Source organism: Magallana gigas, chromosome 3, assembly GCF_963853765.1.
Source record: "Magallana gigas chromosome 3, xbMagGiga1.1, whole genome shotgun sequence".
Classification (NCBI taxonomy): Eukaryota; Metazoa; Mollusca; class Bivalvia; order Ostreida; family Ostreidae; genus Magallana; species Magallana gigas.
The window spans coordinates 18,121,580-18,143,156 of NC_088855.1; the positions used below are offsets into that span (position 1 = coordinate 18,121,580).

The 21,577-nt window shown below is 33.6% G+C and overlaps 1 protein-coding gene across 4 annotated transcripts; it reads left to right on the forward strand.

The window, feature by feature from the left end:
- The first annotated feature begins 575 nt into the window (after window positions 1-575).
- Window positions 576-19,650, forward strand: LOC105327514 (synergin gamma). 4 transcript variants are annotated; one of them, XM_011428059.4, is made up of 19 exons: window positions 576-626; window positions 3,112-3,140; window positions 3,510-3,679; window positions 4,842-4,909; window positions 5,346-5,602; window positions 6,016-6,216; window positions 6,607-6,789; window positions 7,894-8,059; window positions 8,830-8,992; window positions 9,259-9,673; window positions 9,860-9,917; window positions 10,293-10,396; window positions 11,732-11,779; window positions 14,560-16,254; window positions 16,384-16,469; window positions 16,813-16,963; window positions 17,400-17,456; window positions 17,585-17,676; window positions 18,141-19,650. In XM_011428059.4, the coding sequence occupies exons 1-19, from the start codon at window positions 613-615 to the stop codon at window positions 18,381-18,383; spliced, it is 4,200 nt and encodes a 1,399-aa protein (XP_011426361.3). In that variant the 5' UTR covers window positions 576-612; the 3' UTR covers window positions 18,384-19,650. The 4 variants fall into 4 exon arrangements, with proteins under 4 accessions (XP_011426361.3, XP_065934820.1, XP_011426363.3 ...); XM_066078748.1 differs by having other exon boundaries at window positions 11,735-11,779; XM_011428061.4 differs by lacking the exon at window positions 11,732-11,779 and adding an exon at window positions 12,698-12,739.
- The last annotated feature ends 1,927 nt before the right edge of the window (window positions 19,651-21,577 follow it).

Genomic DNA, 21,577 nt, shown 5'->3' on the forward strand with positions numbered 1-21,577 from the left:
TCTATTTCTTATCACATATATACAAGTCGATTTATTTTAATATATTTTAAAAACATTTATGACCTTTATGAACAACTTTGCAAACAGTTGTATCTAATCTGAAGCAGTAATTATTAACAGTTTAAACAATGCATATTCCAATTTCAAAAGTTCAAATAATTCACTCTTTTCACCGACTATGGGAATAATATATATTGGCACTGTCGTGCGCATATCTAAAAGATGTATGGATATTGGGTATAAAAATCCAACTTCTTAATTAAATTCGCATAAAAAAAATTACCACTCAACCCCGGGCAAAGAAAATTACCTCTTTGACCCCTCCCCAAGGGAATTCAGTTTTTGGGGTCTGTGCACTCTGCATTTTGTTGACATGCACTTCATTCATTTTACACAAATTCCCTATCTACAACTGTACGTCATTGATAATTCGAACAAAGGGATTATTTTTCAATTTTGTAAGATGAATATTCTGATATAACTGTCCTCCCCATGTAAAAAATTAATAAAATGTGAAAGCTACATATTCGGAAATAGTTATTCCTACCAATAATTTTGAATTTTCTTTAGTCATACAATATTTTTACCTTCAAATGAAAGAGAGTTCCAAAGATGAACGAAAACAGGTAAACTCCTTCATTTAAAGACATTATCTGATATATATTATCTCATTCATAATATTTGTCTTCATTCTATTGATAAAATTATTTTAAAGTATACATATTTCCACAATTAACGATATTTAGTCATTAATTAAACACCCAACACAGCAACTCACCCATATTTTATATGTGTCAGATGATAATCATTGATCTGTAAATGACATAAGAAACCACGTCAGTTTTTCTTTGCTCTAGATGATATCTTTGATTCCTAAATTAAAATTTAAAAAAAGTCATCCCAATATTGGTTACATATATAGGCTTTAATTTATTTTACAAGTGTATTTTGCGTACTATGATTTTTAAAGACTGTACCACTATAGTCTGTCCCAAGATATTTATGCTGCACATTTGGACGATTTTTAATAAAGATACACTTACCTGTGAAAGAAGTGCAATTGAAATAGTTGAAAGGGATATTTTATAATATCATTGACACATTATCATCTTTCACTCGGAAAAATTCACAGGAACGAAAACAGATTCCTTACGGAGATTTATAATGGGGAATGTTTACATCTTTTCTCCATTCGGAATACACTCGGAATACATCGCGCAATATTTCAACGTTATCATCCGGGCTTGCTGCAATGCAAAATCTCCGTAGACATCACATTTTTTAGCATTATATTGAAACCTGATAAGCCAACAGGGGCGTTTTGACTGAGAAATCTTGGAAATTTTTCATACTTTCATACTTTTGAATGAGCATCATTTGAATCCTGAGGTATTTATAAATGTCAAACAATTAAGCCAAACGTGAATCCAAAATATCTTGGGACAGAGTATAATATATAATATAATGAAGTACTGATTTTCTTAAAGATAATGTATAAAAATATCAATTTAAAATCAATATGACAAGGTTATTAGAAACTAAAACATTTATCTTGCTATACATGCTATATTTACAAACGAAAATAAAAAAAAGAATTTAAAAGCTTATTGGGAGCGCAGCACAAAGTACCAGCAAGCAATGTGAGCACTAATGACAACGCCTAGGTGAACAGAAAATTTGAACTATTGCTTCCTTTGACAGAATGAATTTTCTGTTGTGTGAATTGTACCCAAAAATTCAATGTAAATTGCATATGCCAACACTGTCATGTTCTTGTGAGAATAGGTAAAACCATAATTTTAAGAATATCATGCAAAATAAAGATAATTGAAACATTCTGCTAATTATAACAAAGGGTTTGCAACTATTTGTTTTAATCTCTTTACTTGGCAAATTATTTGGAGCATTGTGACTTTGACGGAAATTGTTGTTGAGCAATGTCTGCTTTACTTACGTGACGTCACAGTGTCTAGACTGAGCATGCGACCTTTAGCTTAATGAATAGATTAAAATATGTAAGCAGATCCAGCTGACATGTTTCTAATGAATTTGATTGTGACACTGATTATGTTATTGGCTTCGGCATCTAGAAGAACACTTCATAAAACATGCATGTTTATATGTTTATACTGAAGCATAAAATATTTTATTTTTGTTATCACGTTGATTTGGTAAAGCCATGCTATAATATTCATGATAAAACATATACAATATATGTACCTGTTTGTATTTAATTCAAATATTTATGCTGTGCTCGCCAAAATGGTCGCATGGTAAAACATATTACATGTTATAGTTAAAAAATTTAAAAAGAATACAAGTTTGTATGAAATTATCATTATTGGACTCATGATCAAAGTGTCCCACCCTTTTGCCCTCTCATCAATGCCCTGTTTTTAACTTTCCCCAACAGATAATGAGCTTGCACATCACCACCTAAATACCAACTTGTATCCAGCTTTTAAAAGTTGTCTTTTTTTTATCATCATTTCAACTTGACTATTCCTTATAATACAAGATTTCCCCCACATCAAAAACGGAAAAGGAACAACATGCTTTTTTCTTCATTTGCTAATCAAGGAAGCCCCCAAATATGAATAATTTACTATAATTTTATTTTCTAGTATCATTCACAACAAATGTACATATATATGTGAAATTATTCATCAACAGAAAATGGAAAACACTTTAATATTGAAATCACACTCACAAAATCTGCCTCTTTGAGAAGTGGTAGCATATTAAGATCCTGCCATCACCATTTAACTCATCCTTAACTTAAATCCCCCAAAAGAAAAGTTCATAAATTTGAGGTCAATACTAGATTTGAGGCTGACTATTTAAGGAAAGTTGGTGATGGTGGGGCCAGAATATCTAACATTTATTAGGGAAACATATAGCTTACCAACTTACAAGTAAAATTAGACCCTTTAGTGCTCAGTAATGTATATACACATGTTTTCATATCCAAAATTGAAATAATTTTGAAAAGCCATGTACCACCAAAAAAATTAATTCTGTTTATATAAGATTTATAAGCATGATCTATACATGCACATTATTATCATATGTATTTGGTCTTAAAAAAAACCCCTCATTTTCATTTTGTAGAAATGCCCAGTTTCCAGGGCAGCCACCAGGTAAAACATATTTAGTGAAATTTATTTATTTTCCATTAATTTTGTTAGAAGTATCATATTTATTGAAAAATTAAAGTTATGATTCTGACAAATGATCAGTAGTTTAATTAGATTTATAAAAATAGGGTTACTTATGAAATTTCATATTTCCAATAATGAAATAGAATTTAAAAAAAATCCAGTACAGAAAATATATGATTTTCCACAATAAAGGGTAAATGGAAAACTAAGGCACGTTTTCAAATAATGAAATGAAGATGTGTTTTTGATTATAGTCAGACACAGAACATGCTTACAAATGGTTTGAATCTGACATATCAATTTCATACAAGACTTTCTATTTCTAATGTGAAGTAATGTTAACTTAAGGGAACTTTGGAATGATGAACAATCATCCAGGGTTCGGGCCACCTGGCATGGCAGGTTTCCCCATGATGCAACAGCCAGGAATGATGGGACCACAGAACCCCATGATGCAGCAGCAAATGATGATGGCAAACAGAGGACCAATGATGCAAGCAAATATGTTTCCTATGCAGGTCTGTAACTGCACTAATGAATTCGATTCTCTTAAAAATAATGTACCTACAGTACTTGTACATAATTTTTAAAGCTGCTTGGTCTGATTTTTTTGTTATTACGGTATCAATTTTTTCTCTATACAAACCATTTATCTTAGAAAGTTATGGACTTTCTCCTATTTTCACCAGCAGAATCAGTCTCCTTTCGAAGTTAGAAATATTCAAAGTAAATAAAAATGATTTCTTTTTGGGCAAACAAAAAAACAAACCAAAATGCATCATGGGAATGTTAGGAAAAGGAAACCGTTTTCGTCCCCCAAATAATTGGGGTTATTCAACCCGCATGCTATGCATCGATTGTAAAGAAAGCTAACTTCAGAATTATAAGCAAACAAAACCTACACGTTTATTTGTAATTTGTCTGATCATTTTGACCTTTATTTAAAGTGATGTCAAAGATGTAATACAACCATAACCGTCTCGTCGTCAGGGGTGAACTTTAACATGAGGCGAAATAAGGCGGTACCCTTTTATGTCGTTTGTTTTGTTATCAAATTTTGTACATATTTTTCTTCATTGAAATTTGGCTAAATTAACTGGGAAAACTACTGCAATGTCTATTATTATACGTATACTTAGCATAACCATCGTTTAAAAGTGTGCATAAAATTTGATATAAATTGGACCAAGCAGCTTTAAGAGAGTTGTATTCATTGACTCAATGTTGTTGGACTGAACGTCAGGTTCATATTTTTTTTTCAAACGGATATCAAAAATATCTATGTGTAAGTGTTAAAACATCATCATGATATTTATAGCACATTTATGTTATAGTATGTTCATGTAAGTGATAATTAAGGGGGGGGGGGAAATTTTAGAACTCAGTCTATCTAGAGGTAATTATTCAAGTCCTGTTGTTTTCCTAGAAACATTGCCCTGGCTTATTGCCAGGGAAATAACTCTCATATATACATTCACTGTATCTGTAATATGATAGCTTGAATTTGTCACTTGCCTTTATCAGTCACTCCAAATGTCATATCTTTTAAGTAAATTTAATCATGCCTTTTGGACTGAATGCAATTTTTACATGCCTGAAAGTTAAAAGCAGTGGACCAAATAAAGCCTTTGAAAGGAACAACTTACCTGTATATTTACTCTGTTGTTGATATTGTTGTAGATGGGAATGAGGCCAGGGGTCACCCCACCATCGTATAACCAGGCTTTGACAGACGGTTACAGACAGAGGTTTGTTATTATTACAACACACAACTGTTATATGTAGCCTTGTACTTATATCTATTCATACAATGTTGTACACAGTTCACTTATTTCTACTTTGAATTGATGATCTGTTTTTTCTTTTGAGTTTATTTTCATCTATGAAGTTACACCAAATATTTACAATATAACTTTATATTTGTAAGTGGGGTGCCTTTTTCATCTCTTAAAAATGCAATAAACTCCAAAACAGTCATTCAATTCAAAAAATCGAATTGAAATAAATGAATGTACCGGTATTTATTTTGGAACCAAAACACAATGGAACAAAAAATAGAATAGAAATACATGGTATGCTGTATCAGATTTCGGTAGAAAGTAATGGCATATGTTAAACTGCATTAAATTTAGCTATTAGGTCTTAGCTGGGATACGAATAGTTTTCTATACTGACTATCAACAGGGCACCAGCACAGCCTAGAGCTCAACCAAGGGGACACAACCCACCCAGACCCAGAGCCCCCCTCTCTCCGGAAAGTCAAAGACGAGCACTGGAACAGGAGAAAAAATCCAGGCAGTTCCAGGAACAACAGCAGAGGCTGAAGAACTTCTCCAAAGGAGCAAGTCGAGTGGACGCTGCTTCCCTCATAGAGTCCATGTTTGGAAAAGCAGAGAAACCAGCACCCAGAAGTTCAGTTCCTTCAGCTGGAGCCAATGCTGGTTGGTAGAAAGCTAAACATATTAACTTTGGTCCTGCTTTCTTAGCATACATGTTTCAAAACATTTCTCCACATCAGGAGTTATCTTGCTACATCAAGAAAAACTTTAGATAAAATAGAGGAGCCAAAATTTTGTTTACATGTGACATCAAATTGTGATAGAATTTCGTACTTGTAAAAAAGTGTTCTGATCATCTTTAGTTTCTTAATTGAAACCCTAGAATACCCATTTATATTCTGGACTCAGATATACATGAACATGTTCTTAACTCTTTCAAAAATCACATACACCAGTCACTTCAGAGTATTATTAGCATAGTTAAAACAAAAATCTGGAATTAAGTAATTTTTTAAAAGATCAGCATTTTTAATGTTTGAGTAAACTTTTAAAAAAAGGTTCGATAATTTCTTCAGTACAAAATACGGGTCAAATGGATGATGGTTTTGGTGATTTCCTCGGTGGACCATCGTCTGCTGCTGGACAGCAAGATTGCCATGGTAACCAGGATGTAAACAAGCCTGAGGCCACACCTCCAACAATATCAAATAGTGATGGCAGTGAGCAAAAGACAGTGGAAACAGTAGAAAACATTCCTCCAAAAGAAGAGAAGAAAGGTACCTTTTTGGTTGCTTTGTTTGAAACATGGTGCAAGGATTTGTGACTTACGTTTAACTCTGCAACGATCATGATTTTGCATCTATTGGTAGATATGATGCAAAAGATCTGCAGCAATTTTGGTTCATCTTAGACAATTCTTAGTTTTTGTTATTTTTAATTTTTTTTAAATTTGAAATTGCCATATTGAACTGTATATTAAACTGGATTGTCTGGTGTTTTTGTTGCAAAATACAATAGTTTCTTTGCAACTGCAAAAAAATCAGTTGCACGAAAATGTTTGGAGTTACTTTCATAGTCATCAAATTCAAAACTTGAAAAAAATAAAAATGCAAAAAAACTGTTTGTGCATAAAAAAACCCAGTTATATGGTACATTTACTTGTGTAGATCTGATGTCCATGATGTTTGAGTGCTCTGATCTCTCGGCTCCTAACAAAGCAAGAACATTCCACAAGCCCTCGCTCAAGGAGCTGCCCCCCACCCACCACCACCACCAGACATTCCAGCAGAGTCGCCACGCCCACCAGTGGAAGCCTGAGGAGGACCTGACCAACCTGTTCATGGTGGAAGGTCAGTCTTAGAATATCTAAATTAGTTTTCTTTGTCTTGTACAAAATAAGACAGAACCTATTCAATTCCAAAATTATACACCATTCAATATTGGATTATTAGATGATAATTAGATGAATATGCAGTTATTTACATAACTAACATATTTAAAAACTAGTTATACCAGCAAGTTTTATGAAAGACACAATGTCTAACTGATTCTCTATCATTAAATCACAGTGTGTTGATCTGCTGACAATAATGTATCAATATCTAAATATGAAGCTTAATGATAGAAAACTTTGTGAAATATTGATGTTGGGGCTAATTAAGGAGGCCGATTTGGGTTTTTTTGCGGAAAAACTACAATAGCATAACTCTTTATTTTTTAACCATATGTAATTTAAACCAACTCTAGTTTATTTGCGAAGGTTCATAGAAATCGACCGTCTGGTTCTTTTTAGGGACCATCTCAAAATAGAGGTACATTTACTATAGGAATATATAGGAAACTGTCATTTTCCGCACATCAAAGCAGTTTAAAAAAATACTACAATAGCATTTTTTCTCAAATTGTAATATATGATTAGTAATATCATTTCCTACCTTATATGTAAAAAACACAAAATTCTACCGTCTGGTTTTTAGTGGGGGCCATCTCAAAATATTAAAATGCACCAAATTTTGCTATATATTTGGATCGTCACGAATAATGATTGATATAATGGATTCATTCCAAAAATTAGGAAAATGTCCTCGAGGATAGCATCATTCTGTATATAAAATTTCAACAGCGCACAATTTTAACTTTTTCTTTTATGTTATTTTTTATAACGTACTCCTACAAAGCTTCATTTTATCATAACGTCATAAAAGCGCAATGGCAATGCTGCCCTACCGCACAACGTAAAAATCGTGTTAAAAATAAAAATTTCCTTTAAAAATTTAAATATTTTTATCTGTATTTTGTTTATTGTGTTCAATTTTATAAATGATATCGAAAAAAAATCACAAGAAGTATAAATCAAATGTATTATATTAGAATGCGCAAAAACATGCGCAATGCAAACTAAAGTCGGCCTCCTTAAGTTCATGAAATCAGAAATTTTTGAACCTCTTTTTCAGAGCCTGTTCCAGTCTCAGCCCCTCCCACCTCTACACAAGCCCCTCCCCAAACGGTGCAGGCTCCGCCCACACCTGTCACACTGGTCAAGTTTGAAGCTCCTGCTTGGTGTCATGATGACGAGAAAGTTCCATATGTATACAGACAAGTCCTTGAAGCTGCTACAGTGTATGTAGATGCTGTTGAACCTTGTGGCGATACTGTAAACTGACTTTTATTCACGACAACTTTATTTCGCGATTTACTACAGTTTAACAGATTTACAGCTACCAATTTTTGCAATCAAAACAAGATTATCTAGACAGAAACATACCAACGTCATTCAGTTACTGGTTAGTGGCAAGAAATATTTGTGATCAATTCAAGAGGCTCTCACGAACCTTTCTCAGGCAATTTTCTCGCACGTGAATAAAAGTTGGTTTATAGTTCATAAATCACACTTGCATGAATGGTTTATCTGGGGAGACAAAATACTATTTATAGTTTGAATGAAAAATTTTAGTTTATTTGGATATACATGTATTACCGATTGATCTGTTTATATATGTAAGAGTCATTTAGAATACATTCATTAAATTGTGTCTTTATGCACAATGGAAGGTCATGAATCAAAATAAGCAGAGCAGTATTTTTGAAACTGATGTTTGGGAACCAGACAAAATACTGCAAATGACTTCTTTATATTTACAGGAGTCCCCTTATAGTAACCAAGATATGAAGTTTTGTATATTTTGAACACTGAGCGAAAATCTCAAAACAGTTCTATCGTAATTGTCTTTTACAGTTGTAAGACATACAATGATACATGTATTGATATTTAGTTTATTATATATATATATAGCTGATTTCAGTTTGATAGATTTCATATTGATAGTTAAAGCATTTTAGTGCATTGTCACCGACAATCTATATTCTTGATCATTGTATATTTATTCCAGTGATGGAAAGATTTCCACGGACCGGTTGTACCCAATCCTGGTTATGAGTGGCTTACCTAAGGAGACCCTGGGTCAGATCTGGTCGCTGGCCAACCAGGCTACACCAGGTCAGCTGATTAAACCGGAACTGTACCTCATTCTGGCCCTCATTGCGTTTGCTCAGGTTTGATCTTATTACAACTTGTATGATTGTTAATCAGTAAATCAGCACTACCGGTTCAAGATGAGATTACATTTGAGGTTTATTTTGGATTTCTTTATTGGAAAACTTGAAATGCATGCATGTACATGTATCACATATTAGTCTGTTTGATCATATAAAAATCTAGTATGAAGAATTTCAGGGGTAAACCTCATTGACTAGTAAATAATTGTAAATAATAGTTTGGTGATGGTACACTTTACGTGTTTATTTTTTTTCTTTAACAGAACAACATAACATCATTAACGCCAGAAATGCTGAGGAAATGCCCTCAACCCCCAGTACCTTTCCTGGGTCAGCAGGCTCCTCCACCCCCTACTCAGCCAGTCAGTACCCCAGGGATCACCCAGCTACCCCCAAACAACTCAATCGCAGAGAATTCTGGGATATCTGGCCCGTTGCCAACAGTTCCAGTTCAGGGATCTCAGCTACCTCTTGCAGCAGGGAATTCTGGGATTAATGGCAGTGTGCCAACATTGCCAGTTAGCCAAGCCATTGGGAATCCACCCATGCCAGGAATTCCACCTGTATCTGTTCAGGGATTTCCTGGGATAGGGGCTCTGGGTGTGAGTGGGGGTGAGGCTAGTCAATCTGTGGATGATGATTTTGCAGATTTCCAAGAAGCTTCTACCCCTGCTGCAGGTAAATTCACTGGTTTGAATATTTATTTGAAATAAAAGTTTCATTCTTTTCAAGCTAAAGTAACTTGCCTCTGCCATCAGCATTGCCATAAACTGTTGCCAATTGTTAACAATTCATTGCTCATTAGGTTGATTTTGCAATACAGTCATGTGAATTAAATAAATGTTCATTTTTTTAAATTTTCAGTTATATCGGTTTCAACAGCCTCACCAAAGAAATCTAACAAACTTAAGAAAGAGCCTGAGTGAGTGTATAATTATGTCTTTAGTCTCTGGGGGTTGCTTGAACTACCTACAATATTTTGTAATAAATTGTACATGAACAGACATTTGACATTAAGCATTCATATTTTAAGTTTACTATTGTTATACATGTACTTGTGTAATTAAATATTAAGTTTTTGAAAAATTTTGCCAAAGTTAATATCTATCATCAACTTGTTTTGAAAATAAGTTCAGTTATTCAAAGCCTAAGTTTGCATACAAGCAGAAAATCTATGTTCTTTTGAAATATGACTTTATGTAGAGCAAACATCGTTTATCTTTTGAAAATAATGTTTGTTGATACTAGATTGAAGTAGAGAGCTCAATATTTCTGATGTTTGGTTTATTCTAATTAGATACCTGTACAGTGTCCCTAAACCAGAGGACCTGCCCAATGAGATGTCTCCAGAGATGGATCATTCCAACGTGTCCAACTTCTTTGGCAGTGACGACTCCTCAGGTAATTAATTCACCTGTTAATCATCACTACTCACCACAAGGTCTCTCTCCTTTTGACTTCCTGTTTTAACATTATTGATTCAAATATGTACCCATATTTCAGAAAATTTTTACTACGCCTAAACTGTTCAATAACGGGCATTTTTTTGTTGGGGGGGGGGGGGGGGGGTGTAGGTTGAAGGGTGGTTGTTTCAGTCAGAATATACACATATTTCTGAAATATATCTCCATTTCAGTCAGAAAGTCTAAAGTTTTATGAACTATATTATTACATGTTTGATTGAAATGTATCTTGGAATGATGACATCACACTGTGTGGCTAGTTCAGTAGACATACAATGTAGGAAGACTTCTTTCACTGTTTTATTGCTAGTGTTGCTACAAAGCACAATGTTGCTGCTAGTCTAGATGAGTGGTGTTGCTGCTAGTTTAGATAAACTCTGTGTTGCTGTGAAGTAAGATTCTACAAGTACTTGCATATTATAATTACAAGCTGGGTAAATTGTCATACATGTATAGATAAGGCTAGCTCATTGGTGTTGAACAATTTGGAAGGAGCTTAGTTCTACACCCACGTCAGCAGAAGCTTTTAAATCGGAGAGTTTCAGTTTTTAATTCGACAGTGTTCCATTGGTGTGTCGTGTATGATCAATAATCTGTTTATTGAAGAATATGCTCTTAATTTATAATTTGTTAATAGTAATTAAAAAGCTTTACATAATTTTGTTCATGTATGTCTTTATGAGGAGGCATATATACATGTAAAGATGTCTGCAAATAATTCATTCTTGTTAAAGAAATTTCATGGTTTATGTATACAACAAAACCCAGATAGGCGAAGACTTCAACACACACAGCCCTAATTGTTCCAATGTCTCATTATAAGATAGGAACATGTATTGTGATATTGGAATAGCTAGTCCTTGTTTACAGCTATCTACTATATGAACACACTACTGGTAGTGTCCAATGATTATGTCAGAGGAAATGCAATTCAAACCAGGGAAGTAGCTTTCATGTGTAGGAGAAACCATTTATGAACAATGACTGTACATGTAGCATTATCAATAAAAAAAAAAACTTGCTGTGTCTTACATTTGTAGAAATGAAAATTACACATGTATTTTGATATTGTGTTGATTATGTTACATGTATTAACAATCCATACAGAAAACTTTTGGTATCATCTTTAAAGTTAAACTTGCATAACAATGAAAGATATGCCCAATAATGAATCTTATATTGGTAGTTGAGATATAATAATATATAGATAAAAATGGAAGGTAATTGAAGCACTGATTAAATAGACAATGCAAGTAATATTGAATTCTTGTAGTAGAGGATGTCTTGTTGAGTAGCAGTGCACTTGAGAGGTTCAGTGACGGTAGGTTCATGTTCAAGGAATGGTTGCTCATGGTTCATGTTCAAGGAATGACGTTCTGCTCATTGAATTGTTCTCACAGTCTGTGACTTTGCTTTGAATGAAGTTTGAACTTTGTAAAGAAACACATGCATCATGAAATTTGTGTGTGTGTGTGTGTGTGTGTGTGTGTGTGTGTGTGCAAACTTTAAGATTCGTTGTCTATGAAAGCATGGTTATTCAGTTTGTTACTTAATTGATAAAAATTGCATCATTTTTTGTTATAATTTATGCAAAATAGTAAAAAATGTAAGATTTAGAAAAATTTGATTGATTTATTTTTCAATTTATTGTAATTTTTGTTTTTTAAATGAAGAAATTATGACATGTTACCGTGGAATATTGTGTAGTGTTGTGTAAATTTTGTGTTAATTGGTATATTATGAAAATTTGTGAAGTCTAGCTAGCAGAGGAAAAAAATAGCAATAAAAATTCTGGATGTGTACATGTATTATATAAAATAATCAAGATTGAGTAAACTTGAAAGTTGGTTTTCCCTTATGCATTTCATATTTAAACAAATAGATTTAATTGGGAGTCAGTAAACAATAACTTTATTACTTGATGAGATCATTAAAAAAAATGATGTTATAAATACTATAGTACTAGGTTTATCATTAGTTTGTTTTTGAAAGGAATAAAAACAATTATTATGACCAAAAGTTGAAAAAAATCTATCATTAACCCAAACCCTCAAAAGGGTGAGAATGATTAAAGAATGAATTCTGTCTATTTCATATATCATTTATCTGTGTGTGTTATACACTGTACATTGTAACAAAACTACTCCAACAATCTCACAGTTTCTTGCAGACCTGATGGTATAGGAATGGTATTTTCATTCACAAACCTTTGAATTTCTGTCTTTTATTTTTTATAAAGTTTCAGCTTCTCCACAACGAAAACATGTAACTGGCAAAAAAGGTACTTTTACAGCGTAGCACTAAAAACTCTCTCCTCTGCATGCACTTTTGACTCACCCTGTACTCTGCTGCTTGATTGGTTCTATGCTCTATATGCTGCATTTTGAGTGTGATAAAAGTATAATACAGACTTTTTTCTCTTGCCCTAAACTATACTGCTGACTAGTCCAGCGTTTTGAAGTGATGATTTGTATGACGTGATTGCATGTGGAAAATGTAATAATACTTACCGGTAATAATTTCTCTGATATAATATGTTATTTTGTTTATGCCAATTGTACTGTATTTCATGACAACATAAGGTAAATATGTATGTACACAGTATCTGAATATATATTACAGGTGGTTGCATATAATAAGCTCTCGCATGAATCCAGTTACTAGCTGTTTCAATAGGTAGAAGGCAGCCCTTGTAACCAATGAAATACTTGAAGTTTCTGATTGTAAATTTATATACTTACTGGTATTTACTGGCTATGAGTACAATAGGAAGTCCATTTTCCCCCGACAGCAGCTTTTTCCCAAAGGTGCAGCAAAATGTATATCACATGACTTGTACAAATTATTCAGATTATGAAAGCTTCCGGTTCATGCTGTAGGTCAAGTGAGTTCATGCCAGGTAAAAAAAACAACCATTTACTATGGGGATGAATATTTGGATTTTTGAATGTTTTTAGACAATATTAAATGAGTGCAGAAAGGTATGATTTCTCTCCTTTCATGTGTACTTAGACATTGATAAAATGCAGTGACCTAGATGTTCAAGGAAAAAATGTACCTGATTTGCACTAATGAGTAATGTATTTCAATGTACCAATGAACAGTTACCCTGACTTTTAAAAGTATCTATCTTCGTTATTGTATTATTGTTTAAATTTTTATCAAAGGGGTAATTTATTGAAGGATTAATTATATACAAAATAAATCTCCTGGGGTCTTTATTGCACATCATCCGCTTGATATACATGCTGATCGATTTACATTCATTACCAAATTTGGAGTGGGGTAGGGGTGTTTAATCATTTTTACCATGAAAGATTAAGGTTGTTATGTTGTTACAATCCCCCGAAAAAATGGCTTGAATCTTCTGCGTCACACAAGCAGATGGCTGATGGCTCCATTTTGGTATGCAGTACATGCACTAGATTAAAGAAAATTTTCAGTCTTCATGCAATCATTTATAACACTAGGATGTAGTCCACTTTTGCTAATTATTAATAGATTTGACCATAGCATTTTGAATTCAACAAATTAACTATCAATTATTAATTATTTTTAAGAAATACATTTATATTTGGATGAATTCAAAGTCAAACTCCATTTAATGTTTCAACATCACTTAGAATTCTTATCATCAATAAAATGTTGGTTGGTTGTGACTTAATAACATTTTTCTTGTAAACTGATAGTATTATTTAACACATGTTTTTTAATGAATAATCTCAAATAGAAAATGTGCTCATGAATTGCTGTGCTTATAAGGACTAATTTTTATTTCAATTCACAGGAAACAAATTATATTCAAAAAATTTTCTCAGAAGCAATTAAATGCCATTTGCTGATTAATTTTACACAAGTTACATCACATCTAAAACATGTTCTGTACAATTTTAAAGATGCTATTCATGCAAAGTTTTATGAGTTTTCCTCTTTCAATTTATCTTCCTTCTCTCTTTTTAGAAATAGCATTTTCCCCCGCCTTTTCCTACTTTTTAAGAGTTGTTTCAATAAAATGCCAATATATATATATTATGTATGTTGATATATCAATGTGATATTCTGCTGTTTGTCAATTAAATTCTTATTTCTTTTCCCTGTTAGGTGTTTCAACTCCAAACAGCATGGATGAAGATTTTGACGACTTCAAATCCGCGGGTAGCAAGCCGAGCGACAGTAGTCAGTTCACATCATCTGAGCAGTCGGAAAATGAGGATTTTAAGGTGCTGGAGTCCTACCTGGATGACTTCAACCAGAAGAAATCGGAGCAGGAAAAGCAACTTGAGAGTCCCCTTCATCGGCCTCTTCCCAAATTCACCAGCCCTCAGTCATCACAACTACCCAGCAATGCGACACTTTCCGCCATTCCAGCAGCCAGAAACTTATGGTCTAAACCTCCAGTTGTCAAAAAGGAGTCTGCTAAAGCACAGCCAGGCTTACCTAAAGCTCACTTCGGATTGTCTCCCCCAGAATCCTCTGATTCGGATTTTGCAGACTTCCAGGGAGCACCTAGCGCTTCTTTGCCATCCGATTCCTCACAGCGGCAAGGAATGGACAGCCTCAAGGCCTCACAAAGTGAAACTTGTTTAATTGGGGATGAGGACAAATATGCCGCTCTGAGGGCATTTGAATTCAGTGAGGACACTCCAAAGTCAGTGGCGCCATCTATATTTGAAAGTAAGCCACCTGTTGAGAGTGAGGAGGATTCATGGGCAGATTTTCAGGCAGTTACAACGGATGCTAAGGTTGATGAAATTAAGCAGATTAATAATCAAACTGATGTTCTGGAAACAGACTTTGTATCGAACACACAAAATGATTGGTCATCATTTTCAAGTTCAACCAATATCACATCTAAAGATGATTCTGATTGGTCAGCTTTTGGCAATGGCGCTGAGGTGACACCTATTCCAAAAGATGAGCCATCAATCTTATCGCAAGGAGAAATTCTAAAAGAAACACCTGAAGGTGATTGGTCAAACTTTTCTGAAGCAGTGGTGACAAAAGATGAAAGCAAAGATGAATGGGCATTTCATTCCGCAAGTGTGAATCAGAACCCACAGCTTGTAGAGGTGAAAAAGCAAAATCTACAGACAAAGGATATTCTGGGTTTGTTCAAAGTTAAGGATAACCCTGTCAGTGTTGTGTCCAGGGATGATTTTGTGGAAACTGAAAGGGAGAAAACTCCCCCCTCTCAGACCACTCCTCCAAAACCCAAGACTAAGAAATTGTCTTCAGATTCAGACATGGATGACGATCACTTCAGGGCTCCTCCACCCATGGATTTCGTGGATGAAGAGGATGATGCATTTGGGGATTTCAGCCGTGGCTATGATTTAGACGAGGTTGTGAATGTACCAGCAGCGCCGGCTGAAAAGAAAAAGAATCTGTACAACTTTTATGGAATGGATGCTCCATCTAATAAATCCAAGCTCCAAGACTCAACTTATAATAAAACAGAGTTATCCGAGCAGGATTCATCAAGTGTATCTGGAAACATATCAGGATTTCCAAGCAATCCGACAATTTCTGAAGATTCAATTTCCACGTCGAGTCTTGATATGAAAGGGCGGATTCCAGCAGTCAAGGATATGGACACACAATCCATATCTAGCAATGAGTTTGGAACTTTTGAGACTCACCAGAAATCTTACATCAATCCTGAATCCAAATCCTTGGATAGTCTGGATCTGAAGACTGTAGAAGTGGAGTCTGTGGATAATGTGGAAATGACACAAAATGACACCAAAGAAGAGAATGTCACAAATCCAAAAGAAGATGACTTCTCTCATTTTTCAGGTAGAGAATTTAACACACACAGTGAGATGAAATGAATAGAGATTTTATTTAACAGTAATATAATATGAATTTTGAAAATGAAATTTCAAGGTACATTCCCGCTTATATGAATTAATCTGTTTAACATAGAACCAGTGCTGCCCCCTGTCAGTAAAGCCCCCGAGCCACTTCCTGTTCTTGGAGATAGATACAGCTGCTTAATGGAGGACATTCCAGTCAGTATTCATGCCAGTTCTTAATGACAAGTTCACCATATATGCACCGAAAAACCAGTCTAAGCAAACACTGGTTGTAGTGTTTAACTGTTCATTATTAAGTAGAATAAGAGATCCAAAATTCATCTACTATAAAAAATTCTGATAGTCTTACCGGGTATGTCAAAACAATTCTACTTTGACACAAAACTCTCACCTTAACCATGTTGAAAAAAGACAATTTTCCTCTTGAAATCATTCATTAATTTGTGAATCAGTCAATTTTTCCAAGCATTCAGCTGTGTTAATGTATAACCAAATAGTTCAGATAATATTCAGTGCGTTGTTGTTTGATTTCCACCAGGGCAGTGACAAGCACGTTCATGAGTGGCAGAAGTGCCTGGAGGGGTGTTACAAGGTCATTAAGGAGGCCAACACCGTCTTCAACTCCATCAGCAGCTCAGCGGTCTGTAACGAGGTCATCAACTCAGAGCAGGGCTCCGACTTTGTCAAAGGTTAAAGACCAAAGTTCAGATGTCGTCACTACGCAGATACTATAAACCAAATTTTATTTGCTACAGCTGTATTTTGCAATTTCCTGGTTATAATCTGGTTTGCGGCATATAATTTTTGTGACAGATCTAATGTAGATAAATATTTAAGGTTTTGTTTGTGGTGAGAAATATATGCAACTAGAACATTCTCGCAAATCTCGTAAATTTTTCTCACATGCATGGAAAAGTTGGTTTTTAGTGTAATCAGTATTTCATGACCTAGTTTTTTATTGATAACCATTTCAGATTTATGTACGTATTATTAAGATTTTTAAGTCTTTATCGGAATGGTTGGAACATAAAATTTAGAGAAGATAGAATTTGAACTTAATAAAAATCATATTACCGTAGATGCATTTGACCTTTAATTCAATCCATATTTCATGCTCTTTTACAGGTATTGTTGAAATCTACAGAGTTGTGTGTAGGGTAAATTTGTCCATTGGGTCAACAGGCAAGTAACATTAAAACTGACATAAACAAAAGTGCTTATTTTTAAAAAAATCAGAATTTTTAAAATTATAAATGCAATTGAATTAAGATAAATCCAAAATGAGAAGTTCTTGACATTTTGTCTTTCAGGGCTGACCAATGACACCTTGAAACAACACCTGAAAGATATTGACCTGGTGTGGAACAACTTAGCAGCATTCCTTGTTGGAGGCAACATGATGGTAGGTACTCCTCTTTTGTTTGTACCGTATTTGATCAAAGATCTTTATTCTAAAAAAAAATATGTAGTTACATATTTTCCATTGTTTATTTATTTTAAGCCAGTAGTTTTGTTTTCATAAGTCTGTTGGCTTATAATTTAGAAAAAGACTTCTTGCATGTTTGTGAAGTGTTTTTTTTATGTTTCACTTTATTTTTCATATCACTTATAAATGCAAAATGTTCTTTATATGAATTTCATATTAAAAAAATAGTGCTCCATAAAGAGAATTGTATTTTAATTGGATATCATTTGTGAAATAGACATGTGTCATAGAACCCTTAACACCATATTTTATGTAATTCACCTATTTTATGCTCTTGTGCACTTCATATATCAGCCTATGTATTTGTGTTAAGTGGTAAAGCAATGTTTGTTTTCAAAAAGACAAACCAATATGAAAATGTGTTTGTGAAAACATTGCAGCCTGAAGACAAAGATCTCGATTTCAAAAACGGCATTCTGAAATCAGATGACCAAGTGGCCCAGTTCCGAGCGTGCGGTGTTTGCTTACTGGACGTGGAAGCCACCTGTCAGGACTTTGTCAGCGAGGAGCAGTGTGCCAAACTGACATATGGTGGGCGGCAGTACCACGCGGTGTGCGCCAACTTGTGGGTCAATTGTGTGGACAGTATGCTCCCGGCACTTAGGTTACCGGAATTGTTATGAGGTTTGGAAAAAAAGAATAATGATAAAGTATACTGTTTGTTTTTATTGTGGGTGTTGTCAACAGATATGATTTTTTTTTCTTGAATCAGCAAATAGGTAATATTCTTTTTTTCTAACAAAAGGCTTTCTTTAATCTGTAATGTATTTAAGAGATATATATGCATTTGAAAAGTTATAGGAACTGTTTTACAGTTTTCAAGCATTTATTAGTAAATTTAAATGTATTTTAAAATGTAGATATACAGTGTATCTTTGAGTAAGCAGTCATTTAAATCTGCAAAACTCTAATATTCTGAATTGAATTGAAACTGCTTTTACTGTTGTTGTTTCAGTTTTGCTAATCTTGAAAACTATGTTTCAAGATGTTAAAAGCTATTGATATAAAGTTTTTGGTATATTTGATTGAAGAATATTAGCTTATTACAGAAAGGGGTATTTTTTATAACAGTTTTTATTTAAAATAATTCTGTTGATGTCAATGACATACAAAATGGTGTGGAGAAAAGCCTTTCTTTAAGAAATGTACATCATTTTACATTGTGAAGTAAAAAACTAAAGGAGATGTATATTTGATGAACAAACCAGAGAAAATTTTCTTGGTGTTGCAAGGCCTGTTTTGTTATTTATGTACAATGTGTCCTGTCCACAAAACTTAGGAGCTGTGATCCTCATGCCATTGTCATTGTTTTTCTTTACAGTCAGCATCAGACTTCAGTTTTTTTCTTTGCCAAATACATAGTACAACAAGTTATACCAGATATATGTAACTTCACACATGTATGTACAGATATATATTTTTCTCGCAACTATACATTCCATATTCTGATTACCAGGTTATAAAAACTATCTGGGCATATCTACACTTTTAGCCACATATATATATTGTGCATTTAATTTTGTGAACTTTTTCTGATCACTAGTCAATGTTTGCTTAGCAACAGATGAAGAGCAATTTCTGGGATATTTTTAAGCTTATCACAAAGGATATTAAAATTGATATAGTACTTGTTGGTAGAAGTCTGAAATGTAGTTACTGCATGTGGTATAGAAAGTACTCAATGGTTTGTTTTATACATGTTGTGGATTTTAAAAATATTTTTTTCTTTCCGTTAATCCAACATGAGAGTGAATGTATACATGGATGACGAGAAAATGAAAGTGTCTTTCTTTGTTGTTATAGTAGTGCTTTGTTAAGTGTTAGATTATATCATCTAAGGAAAAAAATGATTTTTCCTCTTTTTGCACATCCACTTGAAAATTTTTTTTTTAGAAACACTGATTGTTTAGTGTTAAACACTTGGGGAAAAAATTGGGGAATAATATGTTGCATACAATTATGTAATTATGGAACTGTTTTCTTTCACATAGAAAGGCTTACATAGTAAATCTAAAGTAATACAAAATATGAAACCTCTAATAAAGAAGAGTGTTGATTGTGTTTACTATGAAATGTACTTGACTTTACTTATTCTCTGGTTCACTGTTTATTTGTAAATGAATGAAACCCATGTAAAAATGTATTGAGTAAGTGCTGACTGAAGATTTAGAATGTACAGATATATACCAGTATAGTGTCTGTCCTTGAATATTAAGGGCTTTGAAAGTTGAATGTTCCAAGTATTAACTGCTAAAGGGAGAGGGGGTTTGGAGTCTTGACCCCTCTTTGGATTTTCAAAGAATCAGAAATTAACCCACCACCCTCGTAATTATTGATCCAAATGATGGACAGGGGGTAGATGTAATGGGTAGATATATTGAGGGAATGAAGGGGACCAGCTTACCTTTTCCTTTTTCTGTCCCTTTAAGCTTGCATACAAAAGTTAGACAGGGGGGTTCTAGGGGAGGGACATTCTTTTCTATATTAAATAATTTTGGAGTCACATACATTTTTCTGTTTTGGGGAATTTTTTTTTGGGGGGGGGGGGGGGGGGGGTGTCGGGGGATGTAGGTATTGAAATGAAAAATGTACTGGTATTTGAAACTTTAATTTGAATGTAGGGGGGGGGGCAAGTGAGAGACTTACATTTTATAATCAACATATGTTGATTTTTCCTTAGAACCATATTGTAAATGAAAGTAAAGCATAGAAAATTTTCAAAAGAATTATTTTGGGGTTTTAGTTGGTTTAAGGTTGTCCAAAATATAAGAAATAGAGGATATCTGAAATAGCTAATTGAATGTTTGTCTTGCTTATGTATCTCAATGCTTTAAAAAGATAATTTATTCCAAAAATCTTACAGTAATCTCAAAGTTTGCTGGAATTTTTCTCCATGCCTTTCTTTGAATATTTGTTACAGATAGTCATGTCAAATCATTATTTTTTTTAACATGAGCTGTATAAATGTATTATTATGCTATATTTATTTGTGTAGTGTTGTTGCATTACATACTAAGAGACTGGTGATGAATATTAATGAGAGAGATGAATATTTGTTTTTATCTTATACTTGTTATGGCACTAGTGCAATATGTTCCAGATGTAAATTCAGAACAGTGGCTGTTCAATAAACATGTGCATATCCTTATAATAACTTGTTGAGATCTTGATTATTTAAACTTATGGATTTGTCGATTGTTTCATTAAACTGAGTTCAATTTCTGTCAAATGAAAAAACTGGACACCTGCCAAAATTTGAATAGACAAGTTACATTTTTGTGCAGAATTCAAGAGGACTCGATCATCCTGGCCATTTTTATACTATATTGATCTCCTTTAAAAGAAGAGCCCTGTATAAAAATAAAAGAAAGAGGCATAATATATCATTGATTTTAAAATATATAAACATCGATAAAATCAACTCTCGTCAGTTCTTCGGTACTTTGATTTCCCTTACTAAACAATAGTTTATAGGTAAAGAAATTATATCTGAAGTTATCTTTTTTATTTTTTTTTATTTTTTATGTGTGTAGATAGGATGGTTAATTGTTTGACAATCGAGCATCCTTAATTATAGCAGTCAGATGGCTTGCTTGAAAGGTTTTTTTTGTACAGCGCAGCCTTTATTTACATGCATGTCCCATGACCAGCAATATTGCCAGCACACAATTGGTTTAAAAAATATACCCAGATTGTTGGTCAAAATATCTGATGACCCTATAAATCTCGGAATATTTGAATGCAGAGCGGTGTCCTAGTTTAAGTACAAGTACGTAAACAACATTCACTTTAATGTTATGCTTTATTTATTTGTTGT

What these genes read in the sequence shown, in the direction of transcription:
- LOC105327514 (XM_011428059.4), top strand. An exon ending in ACAGACGGTTACAGACAGAG is followed by an intron (nt 4,910 to 5,345) that starts GTTTGTTATTAT and finishes GACTATCAACAG; the next exon opens with GGCACCAGCACAGCCTAGAG. An exon ending in TTTGTCCATTGGGTCAACAG is followed by an intron (nt 17,457 to 17,584) that starts GCAAGTAACATT and finishes TTTGTCTTTCAG; the next exon opens with GGCTGACCAATGACACCTTG.